The sequence below is a fragment of the Ambystoma mexicanum genome, chromosome 9 (assembly GCF_040938575.1).
Source record: "Ambystoma mexicanum isolate Mex_15411 chromosome 9, UKY_AmexF1_1, whole genome shotgun sequence".
Classification (NCBI taxonomy): domain Eukaryota; kingdom Metazoa; phylum Chordata; class Amphibia; order Caudata; family Ambystomatidae; genus Ambystoma; species Ambystoma mexicanum.
Genome location: NC_090931.1, coordinates 1,460,554,582 through 1,460,571,826, shown reverse-complemented (window position 1 = coordinate 1,460,571,826; position 17,245 = coordinate 1,460,554,582). Strand labels below are relative to the sequence as shown.

Sequence of the window (17,245 nt, the reverse complement as noted above, 5' to 3'; positions counted from 1 at the left end):
GGACACACCCCTCTTTCATGCCCAAGGTGACGTCGGACTTCCATCTTAACGAGCCCTTGGTGTTGCCAATTTTCTTTCCGACGCCTTCGGCTCCGGACGAGAGGACTTTGCACTCGCTGGATGTAGCTAGAGCGCTTAAGTTCTACGTGGACCGAACAAAGAGTTTTCGGAAGACATCACATCTGTTTGTGAACTTTGGACCTGTGAACCAAGGGAAGGCTCTCTCGAAGGCTTCCATTTCCAGATGGCTCTCCGGCTGCATCGTGCACTTTTATCGGTTGGCCAACCGACCGTTGCCTGGCCGTCCGAGAGCCCATTCGACCAGAGCGATCGCTGCTACTAGACCGTTCTTGTCTGGGGTGCCCCTGCTGGACATCTGCAGGGCTGCTACGTGGAGGTCGACGCACACCTTCACAAGATTCTACTGCGTCGACCGGGATTCCAGGGAGGAGTCCAGATTTGGCTAAGCAGTGCTGCGCAACCTGTTCGCCTGAAGGTGGGCCTGGTGAGGAGGTAAGAGTTACTTAATGTTGAGTTTATGTAATGCTTAATGTTGAGCCTTTTGCCACCTCCCGTGGTTGTGCATGTGTGTACTGCTATGTATTCTTATATTCATGAGCATGTGAATCCATGCCAGACCCCATGCTGGAGAAGGAACAAGTTACTTACCTGTAACTGTTGTTCTCCAGCATGGGTCTGGCATGGATTCACATGTGAACCCTCCGTCCTTCCCCTCTCCGGCTCTTTACTTGGTCATACTGCCACTTACGTGCTACCAAATCTGAGGATGGCTGCCAGGGGAGGGGCTTAGGGAGAGGGCAGTCATTGGCTGGGGGCAGTATGACCCATAGATCAGTGATTGGTTACTACTAAGAAAGACAGATCAGAATCGAAACTGATACTGATTTTTTCTTTACCGAGGATTCCCAGCCTGATGACGGGGAATATTCATGAGCATGTGAATCCATGCCAAACCCATGCTGGAGAACAACAGTTACAGGTAAGTAACTTGTTCCTTTACATTCTTGTTTTCTTTTTCTCTTTTTGCTTTCTGTCACTTTTCCTTTCACCCTTACATTCTTACTTTTGCTCTTTTCACTCTTACTTTTTAATTTTTCATTTTCTCACTTGATTCACTCTTTCACTTTCTTTTCCTTTCACTTTCCTTTAATTTTTCCTTCAGTCTCTTGTCTTTATTTTGCTCTTTCTTTCATTGTATTTGTTTCTTCCACTGTTTCTCTTGTTTTCTTTTTTTTCACTCTTTCTCTCTAGTGCTCCTTCTTTTTCTCTCTTTTCACTTTCTTCCATTTAAGCATCAAAGGACATTAGGATTGTGTTATATACATGGTCATTATTGCATCAGATTTTGAGCATGATCATATTTTTGTCTACATTTTAATGGTGATGGAGGACAGGTTTTAAATGAAGTACTCTGGTATCAAATTATGGTATTAGTGCCTTACACACATTATTAAAATAGTACAGGTCAACCATGGTTTGTTTTTCCAAACTTTCTACATTGACATGTATGTCCTTGGTATCTGTAAAGTATGACTAGTGGTATATGTGGTATATCGTGCGCCCTGATGCTTGTGGGCTGTGGCGCGTTATAAGCATTAAACATAAACATATGCTTATTTAGGGGAGAACCTACACAACCACAAAGCAATAGAGATATGGGCCAGATTCTCAACCAATAAAAAGTGGGCACACCTGAGATAAGCCACAAATGGGCCATGGATAGATGTGCCACATTCACAGAAGTATGCATCGTAGAGATGTACCAGTTTATAAAAGGACGGCAAAATGTGGGCAACAGATGCACAAAGTGGGGGGAATGCATGCAAATACACCATATTAAGCATTGAAAGGGGGAGTGACCACTGAAAGTGAGCAAAGATGCACCAAAATGCTGATTCACAAAACCAGACAACAGCATGCGCTCCAAACAGTGTCCTTCAGCATTTGGGCTCCAAACAGTGTCCTTCAGCATTTGCTCCATTTAAAAGTGGAGCATGTGCCCCAAAAAATAGTGCAAGTGACCTATCTAGCCGAAGAAGCACACAGTACAACCCAGTCACAATCAACAAAACTGTATAAAAGCACAGCAGAGAGAGGCAGGGAGACATTCCCAAAATAGCTAACCCAGGAGGCATCTTGCTGCTGCACCAACTAATGAGTAGGAAAATTATATATGGGAGGATCACCATATTTCAACTGACTGATGAAGAGATCAACCAGAGGTACCACTTCTCACCCATATCATACTGGAGAAGGTGAATCAGCGAGTGAGGGCCCTTACCACATGTATGGCAGCCCGTGCCATACCTCCACTATTCAATGTAATGTCAGCCCTATATTTCTCTTCAAAAGGCTCCTTCCGGATCACCAGGGGTGTCAAAGTTGTGATATTGTAATCTTCACATTCACAGACCCTACACAAGGACTTCAACAAGATCCTTACACCTACAAGGGAATATATAGGCAAGCCTCATTATAGATGTACGAGGTCAGGATTAGCAAGGGCATTTTATGACATGGCTGGGTATGTTTGTTTGTGTTGCCATTGATTACACCCATGTGGCCCACACCCCTGCTGCTATACAACACTTTTACGAGAGTATGAGGACATTAATGATGGTAGTAGATCGCTTTCCATGTGGGTATCTAGCAATCACTCTGCCCTTTTTTACACAATTATATGAACTAAAGGCATTGTCTTATTCTCAGACTTGCTATGCACATAAGATAAAAAAGAGAATAAACATTAAAAAAATGGTCTGAAATACTTTGCTTGTGCTTTGTAGATTAGATGCACTCTTTTTTGTGGCATTTGATGAGATGTACACTTTTTTGGCGTAAAGTGATGCTCATTCCAGCATTTGTACATAAGAAAGTTGCCATCTGACAGATGCGCCAAAAATGTGTGCTTCAAATGGATTGTGTCCTCCCACGTATTCCTCATTTTATGATAATTATCTCTCCAGCTTCAGCTGCTTCGGAATTATTTTTCTACAGGGTGCGCAGTGTGCCGTTTCATTGAGTCGATGTCGCTCGAGTGCCTCCGTTCGACGGTCAGCGTCATCATCAGTATAAGTAGCGCACCTAGCGCCCGTTGGCTTCAGTTCCGTTTTTCAAAGCTAACGCTTCGAGAGAATTACGGCGCGCTTCGGTTCTCTGTGAAGTCACTTGTTGTTTTCATTTTGAAAATGTCTTCTTCGTCGGCACCATCAATGCCTAAATAGGCCTTCAAAAATTGCCAAGACTGTGGATCGAAGATGTTGATCACTGACCCCCACAGCGTATGTCTGTGGTGCCTTGGTTACGGGCATTGTACCTCCAACTGCGGCTCCTGTCAGGCGATGACCGAAAAGGCTCTCAGGGAGCGTAAAGGTAAATTGGTGGTGGGGAGGTTACCTTCAAAGTCTCCTTCGAAGAGTTAAAAAAAGGCAGATGATGCGAGGGATTCCTCTCGATGTAAAAAATCAATGCAGTCTCGACCGAGTAGTCGATCATGCAAATCTTTGTCGTCTTCTTCGAAGAAGGCCAAGAAATGGCATCGTAGGTAGCCTTCGACCTACAGTGAATCCTCGGCTAAGGTAATCGGGTGTCCAATGAAATCGGACTCCACTGAAGATCTCAATCACATCTAAGTGGGATGTGTTTCTTACTGAGATACTTAAGATCTTCGAGAATGCGGCATCAACCCCCTTGAAGGACAAGCAGAAAGGCCATGTCCCTGTTGATCTGCAAAAGACGGCAAAGGGAAGTCGAAGAAAAATCTTCAAAACCAGCCTTAAACCAGTATTGCATCAAGAAACATCTTGATCCGACAAGAAATCATTGAGGGCTTCAATGAGTCAGGAACCTAACCCATCGAGGGTTCCATTGAAGAAGCACAAGAAGTCGACTACGTCAATGCCTTTGCTGACTCCATCAGAGCCGTTGACACCGATATCGAAGTCAACACTGACTAAGGCGATCCCGACTTTTAGGTCATTGTCGGTGATTACTTCAAAATTGTCAAAGCCAGTGGTGGTACAGGAAAAGATTTTCAAACTTTAACTAAAAATACTTTTTTAAGTCTTTATCGGCCATCTACAAGGAAGATAATCCTTCTGATGATAATACACCACCTTTTGGGCTACAATTCGGCACACTTAATGTGCCAGAAGAACTTATCTCTGATGAGCCCAGATTAAGGGACTTATATATAACCTTCAGTCAGCCAGTGGGTTAGATACCTCCAACTGAACATGCTGACTCCTCATATAGAAAACTAATGAGTAAGGTTATAGAGTTTTTAGGCTGGATCAGACCTACTCCTCCTTTTGAACAAGATGATATGACAGTCATCTTGGACCAGGGTCACCAGAAAGATCCAATTTGACCTTTCCACACTGCATTACAGAAAAGGGTTTCTGCAAATTGGGAGACACAGAAAACTGCGGCTGCACTAAATAGAAATGTTGCCAAAAAATACTGACTATCCAGCAGCAACCCAGAGTATCTAACTAAACACCCAACACCAGAATGTTTGGGTGTTCAGGCTGCTACATCTACCAAGCAGTCGGCATACCCATCCATCCCTCCAGATAGGGATGATAAGAAAGTGGGTGCCTGGGCAAAAAAAGTTTTTACGGCTGGCAGTATGACATTAAAATGGACAAATGTGACTTGTACTTTGTCAAGGTTTACGTTTACCCTGTGGGACTGCATAGCTATGGCGGCTGACCACATCCTGGAAAGGGAGGAAAGAGACAGCTTCCTGGCATCAAGGATGGTAAGGAGGCAATGGGTGAATGTCTCCAGTCAGGTCTGGATACTTCAGACAGCATCAGCAGATCCATGGCAGCTAGCACAGTATTACGCAGCTTTGCCTGGTTGTGGAAGTCCGGTTTTACACCAGATGTGCAAGCTAGGCTACTCAATATGCCCTTTGACGGCTCAAGGCTGTTTGGCAGCAAGGCGGATGAGAGTTTGGAAAAGTTGCAGACCTTGAATGTGGCTACTAAATTCCTTTCCTCTGCCATTAGACAGTCTCAATACCCCTACTCTGGCTCATCTTCCTGGAGGGTTAAGTCCTTTCGATTCTACTCCTCAATTGGAAGAGGAAGAGGACAAGCCGGTCAAAGAGGTCAGAGAAGATTTCCTCATGGTGGACGAAGGAGAGCTGTTAAGCCATCCCAAGCAGCAGCAGCTTTACCCTCAGCCGCTGCTTCAGCCGCCTCGAAACCACTCTGAGGCCGTGACTCACAAGACCCTGGTGAGAGGCAGACTTACTCCGCATATGAACGAATGGCGAGGCATTACTTCAGATGCTTGGGCATTGGAAACTGTAGCCCAAGGTTTCTGCCTTCCTTTCCAGAGAAGGCCTCAGGATCATCCACCGGGGAACAACTCTTTCAAAATTCCTGATCCGCTCCTTGTGCAGGAAACCTTGACCCTGCTAGAGAAAGGTGCAATAGAACATGTACCTGTAGCAGAATGGAACAAGGGTTGGTATTCCCCATACTTTCTGATTCCCAAAAAGGATGGATGATTGAGACCCATCTTGGACTTAAGAGGGGGGTATCATGTCTACCCCTACCTGGACGACTGGCTGATCAGGGCTTGTTCAGCCGAGCAAGCCTGGGAACATCTCAGTGTAACCTGCCACTCACTCCACAGTCTGGGCTTCTCACTCAATTACAAGAATTCCCACATGATACCATCCCAAATACTCCAATTCATTGGAGCAGTCCTGGATGCTTCCTCTAGAAAAGCCTTGCCACCCGAGGTGAGAGCTCAACACTTTCTGCAGATGGTTACCAAATTCCCAGCATCTTCCGGCCTTCGATTTTTGGAGTTTGCTCGGTCTCATGGCATCCTGCATTTTCCTGGTCCAGAGGCTGAGAATGAGATCCCTCCAATCGGCTCTCAGGACTCAATGGTGGCAATTTTCAAGCAGAATGTCAGACCACCTGAAAGTTCAGAGCAGAGTCTCTCAGGACCTTCTGTGGTGGGCTTGCATGGACAACATTCTCAAGGGAGAATCTTTTTGGCAGCCATGTACAAAGTTAACAGTAGTGACTGACGCCTCACTCACGGGATGGGGTGTCCACACCAACAATATGACAATCAGCGGCTTTTGGTCTCCGTCGGAGTCCAAACTATCAACCTTTTGGAGCTGAGGGCAATCAGACTAGCGCTGAAGTCCTTTCTGCCCTCTGTACGTGGAAAGAATGTCCTGATAATGACTGACAACACAGTGGCCATGTACTACCTCAACAAGAGAGGAGGTGTAGGTCACTACCACTGTGCAGAGAGGCAATGCAGCTCTAGTTCTGGGCACTGCAAGAAGGAATCTCCATGGCGGCAGACGCTCTGAGCAGGCAGAGCACAGTCTCCCACGAGACTAGCTCAGGAAGTCCTTCGAGAGATCTTCACCCTTTGGAGAACCCCTCAAGTGGATCTGTTTGCGGCCAGTGTCAACCGGAAGTGCAAACTATTTTGCTCCTGGGAATTTCTTCCAAGTTGAGCTCTACGAGATATGTTTGTGGTGGACTGGCTGTTTCCACTCCTGTACGCATTTCCTCCAGTCCGTGTCATTCCTCACGTGATCAGGAGGTTGAGAAAGTTCGGGAAATCCATGATCCAAATTGCACCAGATTGGGCCAGCAGGACGTTGTTTCCGGACCTTCTGAACATGTCCATCTGCCCTCCAATGCGTCTTCCTCAAAGACAGGATCTTCACTTGGAAGAGGAAGATGGAGTACTCCATTCAGAGTTCAAGACACTCAGCCTTCACGCATGGTTTCTGAAGGGAAAGGCTGAGATATAAGGATTGGGACCTTCCGGATGACGTAATTGAGATTTTGTTTTCAGCCAGAAGGCCAGCAACAAAATCTTAGTACCACTGCCGTTGGAACAAGTTCAGCAGCTGGTGCAAGGATAAGAATGTGGATCCCTTTCTATGTGACACACCTATGTTGCTTTCCTTTGTGTTACATTTGGCAAATCTGGGACTCCAGATTGGAACAATTAAAGGTTACCCGGCGGTGCTGTCTATTTTCAAGCGCTCTTCAGAGGAAGATTCATATTTTAAGATCCCTCTGATTGCTTAATTCCTAAAAGGCCTTACTAATGTATTTCCACCAGTTCCATTCAATGTAACTGTATGCAAACTCAATCTGGTGTTAAGATTTTTAACATGGATTCCTTTTGAGCCTCGACGCTCATGCCCATTAAGACTTTTGACATTACAAACTGTTTTGCTTATTGCAATAATGTCAGCCCTTAGGGTAAGCAAGTTGTAGGCCCTGTCCTGTAAGCCCACTCATACAGTTTTCCATGAAGACAAAGTTATTCTCAAGGTGAAGCTTTCTTTCTTACCGAAGGTAGTCTCCGACGTCCCCTTGTCGCAATAAATTGCTTTACTAATTTTCTATCCACCTCCCTTTCCGGGGAAGGAGGAGGAAAGATTACATAGACTGGACCCACAAAGGGCTCTCAGTTTTTACATATCCAGAATGTCTACATTTCGCAAAAATTACCAATTATTCATTGGCTATACTGGCCTCAAATTGGCAAGGACCCGTCGGAAGGCCTAAGTGCAAATTCCACAAGGGGCACAGCAACCTCTGCTGCTCATCAAAGCGTTGTGCCAATCATAGACATTTGTTTAGCGGCCACTTGGTCGTCTATTCATACTTTTGTGAGACATTATTGTCTGGACTGATCTTCCAGTCACAGAGGACAATTTTCAAAAACAGTCCTTCATTCAGTCCATGATTAGAACAAACATTTAAATTCGTACTCCCACCACCAAATTAATACTGTTTTGGGAGTCTATCATAAGATGAGGAGTACGTGGGAGGACACAATCCATTTGAAGAACAAGTTACTTACCGCTGATACCGTTCTTTCGATTGGATGTTCCTCCCACGTATTCCTCATCGCCCCTCCCAGCCTACCCCATCATACAATTTACGTGTTCTTACACTTTACGCTTTCTGTGAGCCTACGGTCTAAGTTACGCCTGGTAAATCCTCTTCCGGAGTTGGGGGAAAAAACAGAAATGAAGCTAACGGGCACTGTATGCGCTACTTGTACTGATGATGATGTCGACAGTCGAACAGAGGCCCTCGATGGACATCGACTCGACGAGACGGCACAAAGCGCCCCCTGTCGAACAATAATTCCAAAGCAGCTGAAGCTGGAGAGGTAATTATCATAAGATGAGGAATACGTGGGAGGAACAGCCAATCAATCAAAAGAATGTTACCAGGGGAAAATAACTTGTTCATCTCATCAGATGCACCATTAAATGCCCACTTATTTGCACCTCTTTTGCGCCACAATTTGTGCACATATGAACACTGGCCATTCTTGGTGTTTTCTTTGTGAAGTTGTCATCCCCAATGAGATGCGCCATGGCGCAGATGCATCTTTGCACCATGGGGCATCTCATTGAGTTACCCACTTTGTTGAGAATCTGTCCCAGTGTTTCCACCCACTGAGGCTGGATGAGCGGAACCTTGTATCCAACTATTTTATCTTTCATTGACTTCTTCAGTCTACGGACAAGGCTCTAATTTCTTTGATTATTTGTGTATCTCCTTTTAGCGCTCAAAGTGCATTCTCTGTTTTATGTGTGGACCAACCTTTCCACAATGTTTCTTCCCATGTGTGCAGATCTGTTCTACCCCCACTCCATGTGATGTATTCTGACTATTGTATACTGTCTGTATGTTTTCTTCGCAGAGTCCTCAGATGATTCCTACGTGTCAGCGGGTGAGGACCCCTTAGAAGGTCCAGTCTTTGAGATCCCAGTGCAGAGTGCCATGGTAGTAGAAGGAACCACCGTCCTGCTCAAGTGCATCATCTCAGCCAATCCTCTTCCTGAAGGTAATAGAGGGGAATCAATGATCCCAGTGGAAGAAAAGTGTCTGGAGGTGGGAGGAAGCAGGGAAAGCAATCGTTTAGAAGTGACTCATTAAAACATATATAGCACATTGTTTAGAGAGCTTTTCATTGGGAAGATAATTTTTACATTGTTGCATGTCATTATAATTGAATTAATTAGAATTTTACCTTTGTAGAAACGTTTATTTGTGCTTCGCAGCACTGTAGGACTCTTGCACTCTTATCATCCTTGATTTTCCCTGTTTGAGTGCGCATAACGTTGGACTTCATTTTGGGAATTACAATTCCCATGAGGCCCTAGGGCGGCGCACCCTTCTGAGGCAATCTTTGGGAGACGTTAAGGTATGAAATTCCTGCGTCAGCGTGAAGCATTATTTATATTGTTGCATGTCATTATAATTGAATCATTTTAGTTGGTTTAGCACTGTGACTTTGAACATTACCTTTGTCGAAACGTTCATTTGCGCTTCTCAGCACTGTAGGCCTATCAACCATGATTTTCCCTGTTTGAGTGCTCATAGCGTTAGGCTTCATTTCGGGATCTACAATTCCCATGAGGGTCTGGGCGGCGCACACTGCTGAGGTGATGTTTGGGAGACTCTATGTCATAAAAAGCCTCCATCAGGGCAAAGCGCTGACACAAACCCTGTTTTTCCTGTTCTGCCTGGGTGGACTAAGAACACGACATACTATATGTTTGAAGCGAAGAGGGAAAAATGTAGAGGTGAGACGGGGGGGTTTCTAAAGGTGGGTATACAATGGGTGGTGGGTCAAGAGTTAAAATGGTACTGGATATGTGAATGGCAGCGGCTTATTTGAGGGCCTGCCCAGCATGAAAATCAGCAGAGGTCCCTGTGATGTTGGCAGAGGGGCTCACATATTTTAACCCAGTGGCAAATGCTTATATCTCAGGGGGCAAGGTGGATGTGGCTCGGCCTTGGGGGCCTCAAGGATCCTGGCAATTTCTTTATCAACATATTAGTAATCCTATGTATTAGATGCACAGACGCTGGCTGGGATACGCCAGCAGGGATTCTCAAGCCAGGTAGACCCATCTTTGTCGCTGTCTGCCCAAAATGACGATCCCTGGGTATGATTAGAGCTATGCAGATTAACACTCGTTCTGCAGTAAAAAAAAATGTTTTTTTCTTCATGGGGTAATTGTGGAGTTTAATCTAGACCTGTATTGTATCACCAAAATTTGGTTTAGAGAGCATAGGTTGGTTGCATTGAATGATTTAGTTCACCCAGTTACTCAGCTATCAAAGAAAACTGCCGAGGTTACCGAGCGGGGTTGTGGTGGCTATCATCTTTCAAGCTGGTCTGAGAATCACTGCAAAACAGGCACTTCGTATTGAGGGATCAGAACTGTTACACGTAAAATGACTGGGTAATGCCTCCTCCTCTGTCAACTTTTTAATAGTATATCATCTTTTGCGCACATCACTCAAGTGCACCTTCTGGTCACTATGGCTAAACTTCGTCCCTCAGTCTTGGTCCCAGATTCATGCCCTGTGAAAACGTAAAAATCTGCTATGGGGCTGATTGTGCAAGAGCTGTGTCAGATTATTAATAGCTCTTTTGTATCTGGCATAGATCCCCCCCTCTCTGAAGTGGGCAGCAGTGATCTGTTTTATGAAGAAACCTACGCTGGACCCTGCTTCCTGCTTGAACTATGGGCCGATTTCATTACTCCCTTATGTAGGTAAATTAATGGAATCACTAGCAGTGGAGCAATTGCAGACCCATGCTGAATCACATAAGTGGCTAGATGACTCTCAGGCAGGATGTAGACCCGTTTATAAAAAAGGGGCACCTGGTTAAGGCCTTGCTCTACCCAGGTAGGTAAACGTTTTATCGGACACAATTGAGCAAGGTCATGAAAACCCAGAGAAAAAAAAACACTAACTCCTGACAGTCAATAAACTTGTTGATATGACTGCTACTTTAATTCTTATTTAACATGTAAGTAGCAAGTGTTACATACACATAAGGTGAACATAGGAAACTCAACAAAATACATAAAGCATACATACGTGGTACATAGATAACAAGCCAGAGTACAAATTATCGGGTTAGAATTTCCAGCAATTACATTCTCTATATTCCCTTGTAGGGGATGATATGAGTAATCACAGTGTAATCGCGGTACAAGGTGTGCAAGTGTGTAATGGTGAAAATGTTTTAACACAAGAGAGACAGGTCAACACAACTGTGTTTCGGCCTCAGAGCTATCCTTGGGTAGCTGTCGTTAGGTCGGCCTTTATCAGGACAGAGAAATTAGTACACATGAGGAATCCTATGTGATCTGTCAGGAGAAATAGAACAGGAAGTCAGGAGTGTGTCGGGTTTAGGCTACATTACATAATTTAAGATGCAGTTAATGCTTTGCAAGGAGTCTCTCACAAGAGACTATACTGTATGATCACGGGTCTTACTGTAAACGGTTGCACATTGGCAAGCAATCTGAGAATCCATATCTTCAGATAGAAATAGGAAACAGTTCCAGGACAAATCAGGTCTGCAAGTAATGACCAAACATGAGTATATGAGATGCTGCGTAACTCTATACTCGATACTCGTTAGTTCAAGATAAAAGGGCTGAGTGCAATCTCTTACCAGCCTATAGCCTGTATACCGAATGAGTCGGGAAGATTAGACCATCAAAGGTGGTTCATCAGGAGGTGGACTGTATGCAACAATCCAAAACGGATTGAGGAAACGGAAAGGGTAGAGGGTTAGTCTAATGGCCGCTATCCATGATGTGCAGGTAAGTACAGCAATGGTTGTCACAGAAAAAAGGGGCAAAACCCTGAAAGTGACTAGATAATTGCCAACCGGAGTCAAACCGGCGGGAAAGGCTCACTAGAGCTTGTAAGTTAATAACCCTTGGGCTAGGAATCGGATGCGCCTGCTGATATGGTGGACTATATATGGCAATCCCATACAGCGTCTTACTGGGAATGCCCTCACCAGGAGGCGAGTTGTGCTACTGGGTAACGTGCACGTCTGATTGAAACAATGGAGTGCACATCAGTCGGGAATTAAGAGACAGTACTATGGATCTTGTGAGATTACAGTGCATAATATTAAAGTAATCATCTCGGTGTCTGGAGACTTTACAATTATCGGTGTATCATAGAAATGATGCCGTGCCTACCGATTGTGCAGTAAAAGAAAAACAAAGAAAAAACCCACCGAAGAACGTAACAGGGTGAAAGATTACCTTGCGCGGCTCATAAAAAAGTCCAGCAGCCCGTGGGAGACATCGAACATCCTCTCATCCTCTTTGTGGCTGAACAGCGTGTGGTTGCTATGGGAACGGGAGTTTATATGGCAGTGGCCATTTTAAGCTGTCTACGTGGCAGCCGACGGCTATACGATATATCGAAAGAGGAAAAGTACCGGTTCTTGGAACTTTACAACCTCCAGACACAACTTAGAGGATTGATCGCATGCTGGCACTAATTGTAGTATAAAAGACATAGGTTGTTAGAAGGTTGTCATGGCAACCCACGTACAGAACCACTCCGGTACCCTTGAAATTAAGGCTGCAGTGACCATGTTGGTGCCTGGAGTATGTACTGCAGATCGACATAAGCATATTACTGGTAACATGTGCAAACTGGCAAGTTGTTGCAGGAAACGGGGGCGTATTGTAGTACAAAAGGTTGTTAATGACTCCCTCACGTGAATTTGCATACGGAGACAGTGTTATCAAAGTCACATCGGTGTTCATATTATTTTGTGCTGTCTGCATGACATTCTTTTATAATTGAAGAAAGTTTTCATATAAAGGTTGATTACAGTAACAGAGGCATAAGGTAATGAAAACCTTGGCAAGTGTATTGACCTAATCACAATAATATCATGTGGATGTCTAAATTTGTTCTGTCTACATGGCATTCATTTAATTCAGAGCCTGTTTTCAAATAGAGGTTAAATACAGTAACGGAGGCATGAGGTAATTAACACATTTACAAATGGATTAACACATTCAAAAGAATATTGTATGGGTGGCTAGTGATTGATCATACTATTCAGGAATGACTGAGTGTCAAAGTAACATGCAATACAAAACAGTGAAAAACACACATCACTGTCAATACTACCAGATCCCGTATTGGTGTGTCGTGGGGGAAATGCTAGTACTGTGTGTGTAGGCTAAGAGGTGTTGTAGTAAAAGGGGGTGGTTGGTCACATAAAGTGTTGTCACTCGACAGTAATATTAAGTCCTTATTTCACAGTGTTTAACCTGTGGACCCATTTTTGTTCCAGTTGTGTCCGGGTCCTGTCTGTGTCTCATCTCCTTCTGGTGGGGGACAGTTTTTGTAGGATGAACCATTTCAGATCCATGTTGGTGTGGTTCTTTTGATTATAATGTTTGACAAGGGGTTTCTCAGGTACTTTATTCTTAATGCATGATTGATGCTCCGAGACAGAAGAGTGGACACCAACTCTACTCCCACCAACTTCATACAGGAATGTGTCAGACTTGCCATGACAGAGAACTTCTTCCTGTTTCATGAACAACTGTACAAGCAGATAAAAGGGGTGTTACGCTCACATGGTCTCTGCGAAGGCGTTGGGGCACGGTTGCAGCCCTCCCGGGGGTGAGGTCGCTCAGGTCAGACTTCGCCCTCTGCGCTTATTTTGTGACTGGTGGTAATAGGTGATGCTGCTCGGGACTTCCCCTGCGTAGAGAATAGGGGGCGTGAGTATGCCAGCTTGTGCGCCTGATCACCTTCCAGACCCCTTCTCCCAAACCGTGGTACCCATGGGATGCGCTGTCCCTGGAAAGCTCGCCTGTTGTTTAGTTTTGGCGAGCACTCCATCCTGATGCTTCTGGCAGGGGCGCTTGTATGATCTGGACTGAGTTCCTTCACTGGTCCCTTGCACGTGGTAGTCCAGTCCTGCTGCGACTAATCCACTATACTTCAGGTAAGTGTTACTGTTTGCATTTGTCTTTCCTCGTCTGTTTTTGTTGTATTGTAAAGGTCTTGTATTGCTGTCCGTTCCACTTTTGATGTTTGCTCTTTTGCTTTCTTCCCTTGCAGGTGATGTTGCCGGCCTGGCAGAAGCTGCGGAGCTTGAGGCGACAGCCGAAGGAAATGAAGAACGAAGTTGCAGCGGTACAGTAGCTGGTGAGTTGTTAACTAGGGGGCGTGCAAGGTTCAAATGCAGCGCAGCCCTAGGATGGATGTTCTAACCTTGTCTTTCTTCTTCTTCACAGGGTCCGAGTTCGTGGGTAAGGAGTGCAGTGCTGCAGCGTCAGGATCAAGATCACTGGATGTCAGGAGATGAGTCTGCAGATGAAGCGATGAAGCACCGGTTTCCTCGAGGTGAGTATGCAGGATAACGCCTGGTTTCAAAGGTAAGTAAACTGGTCCAAGCGGCGGTGAGCGTCACGTTGCACGCGAGTGCACTGTAACACAAAGCACCGGCCTTAAGGATGGAGCAGCTTATATAGCTGAGCTTCTGAAGCCACGACCACCAGGTTCAGCCTGCCTGCCACACCCTGCCACACCCGATGAGTCAGCACATGAAGACGAGGCCTAGGGAGCCACAAAACTGATGAGTCACCACATGAGGATGTTCTCTGGAATAAAGGCTTTCAGCTCCTGGAAAGGTCTTGTAAAATAAAAGCACTCCTGCACTGAAATAAAGTAAAAGTACTCCTGCACTGAAATAAAGTGTTCCTGCTCACATCTCTATGTGATTCTGGTGCCAAAGGTGCCAGGACTGAGTCCAGCCAGGGCCCCTGTGTTTATAGGTCCCAAAGGGACATAAGTGAGTCATGTGACCATTGCCCCCATCACTAGATAGTGTGGTTTTGTGTTCTGGGACCTGTGGCCATGACAGTGGGTCAGGATGGGGGCTACCTTCGCCCCTGACATAGCGAATCTCTATATGGCACAATACGAAACCGACTACATCAGGCTCAACTGAATCCTTACAGAGAAAATATTGTTATATGGAAACGATATATAGATGACATTTTTCTTATATGGCATGGCAACCAGCAAGATCTGACCGCATTTCAACAATGGCTGAACAAGTGCAACCAACATATACGTTTCACAATGCAGTGGGATTTTCATTGTATCGATTTCCTGGATTTACATATCTTTAGGTTAGGTCAGGCAATGCCCTCAAGATGGAATTGTACCGCAAGCCAACAGATCGCAACACACTTCTAAACTTCGGAAGCTACCACCCAGAAGGCCTTAAATACAACCTACTGTACAGCCAATTTTTACAGATGAGAAGAAACTGTACTGATGCCTACACCTACAACAAACATGCCCTTGATCTACAAAAATGTCTTCTGCATAGAGGGTACCCTAAAAAAGTGGTTAAAAATGCACAAAAACGTGCAGCAAACACAGACCGGACCATATGTCTAACCAAGAAAGTCAAGGAAGACCTAGACAGACTTGTATGAGTGACCACCTATAGTCCAATCTTGTGAGAAATACAATCAAGAAACATTGGCATCTCATAAAGAATGCTGGAACATTGAATAAAACACCACTCTTTGCATTCATGAAGAACCTTAATCTCAAAGAGTCCCTAGTCCACACTTTCGTTAAACCCATGAATTCTCAAACCACGTTGTGGAACCTCCCACCGGTGCAAGGTCACTACAGATGTGGACATTGTCTAGTATGTCAATTCACAGATCCCAAGAATGTCTTCAAATATAAAAATATCACATGGACTTTGAAGGAGCATACCAACTGCAACACCAAACAGGTTATCTACGTCATTGAATACCCGTGTGGCCTACTATATGTTGGAAAAACAATAAGGGCAATAAAGACAAGAATCTCGGAGCATCGATCATGCATTAAGAATAAAGTACCCGTGAAACCCCTCGTCAAAAACTATAATCAAAAGAACCACACCAACATGGATCTGAAGTGGTTCATCCTACAAAAATTGTCCCCCACCAGAAGGGGAGGAGACACAGACAGGACCCTGATACAACTGGAACAAAAATGGGTCCAAAGGTTAAACACTGTGAAAGAAGGACTTAATATTACTGTCGAGTGGAAATACTTTATGTGACCAACCACCCCCTTTTACTACAACACTGTCACGATGCCTACCCCCAGACATCCGGAACAGGTCCATCTGTCCAGGGAACAGGCACCCAAGAAGACACAGGAATTCCCAAAACCCCGCCTAGGGGCTATATGGGTTCAGTCCTGGCGCCATAGGGGCCAGGCTCATATTGCCAACTTTAAACTATGCAGGTCATCCTGCAAAGAACTCATGTACAGACCATCATGAGGCCATTAAGGGACTACTTTCCTTTAGGAACTATTTTGTTGCTTGGGTGTGGTACTGGAACTTCTTACCTGGGAACTACTTTTTTGGTGCTATTTAAACCACGCCCGACGAGCAGCACACGCTTCGCGTTATTCTGCATCTTAGCAGCGTAACGCTCACCGTGTCTGCAGTCCAGCATCCAGTCTACAGCCACACCCGTCTTGTGTCCGTAGCCGATCCTAGAGAAAAGGAAAGAAGAAGAGAAGGTTAGAACAAGGAGATTTCCATTTGGTCATCATCTTTTCCTGGAGCTGCCGCACTTGTGGATAAAGGAAAAAGACATTAAAATAAACGTGTCAGCACCGCGCCACACTCACCTGTCTTCGTAGCATCTCCACGACCCGGCGCAGCACCCATTGAATCGCCGCCCAAAACATCAGCATCTGAAAAGACAAGAACAAACAAAAGGTGAGCTGGTTTCCGCCAAAGACATTCTTTTACTTACCGCAAGATACTTACTGGGAATTTTACCGCTCAAGGCAGCTCTGGTCACCATCCTACAATAGACATTTTCGGCAAGGCGCCGCACCTGCAAAGAAGATCGAGAACTATTGGTTAATTACATTTGGAACAATATTACTTGCTAGACAGTGCTTTGTACAAACTGACTCTTACCTAAGCGCTACCTTCATCCATCGAGGCAAACTCACTCCTTGGATCACGCTGCAAGGGAAAAGGTATGAAAGGAACAAGAGTGAATTAACAGACATTTGAACTCTAAAAGAACTATACATTCGGTTTACACACTACTTACCTCGGAGTCATTGCTGTCTGGAACTCTGCCAAATACCTTCGGATCAGTGAAGTAACTGAACTTCGACGCGCCCCTGCACTCCACGCAGGATGGAGAGTTCATCCTTCCAAACAATAAGGTGAGACTTTATGAAGGGGAATACTGGAAGTTTTCAGGGAAAATAGTGTTAGTGTAACCTCTCTACCACGGGTGGCTAATCCCGTTTACTGCTTTTAGGAAAATATTCTTGCAGGCCAGGCAGACGAAACT

The 17,245-nt window shown here is 45.0% G+C and overlaps 1 protein-coding gene across 4 annotated transcripts in view; it reads left to right on the top strand.

The window, feature by feature from the left end:
• Positions 1-17,245, top strand: part of SPEG (striated muscle enriched protein kinase) — a 2,620,794-nt gene that overhangs the window by 733,857 nt on the left and 1,869,692 nt on the right. For all 4 annotated transcript variants that reach the window (XM_069616880.1, XM_069616879.1, XM_069616881.1 and 1 more), the window contains one exon: positions 8,746-8,889. In XM_069616880.1, coding sequence (XP_069472981.1) covers positions 8,746-8,889 — 144 coding nt within the window. The remainder of the gene's footprint in view (positions 1-8,745; positions 8,890-17,245) is intronic.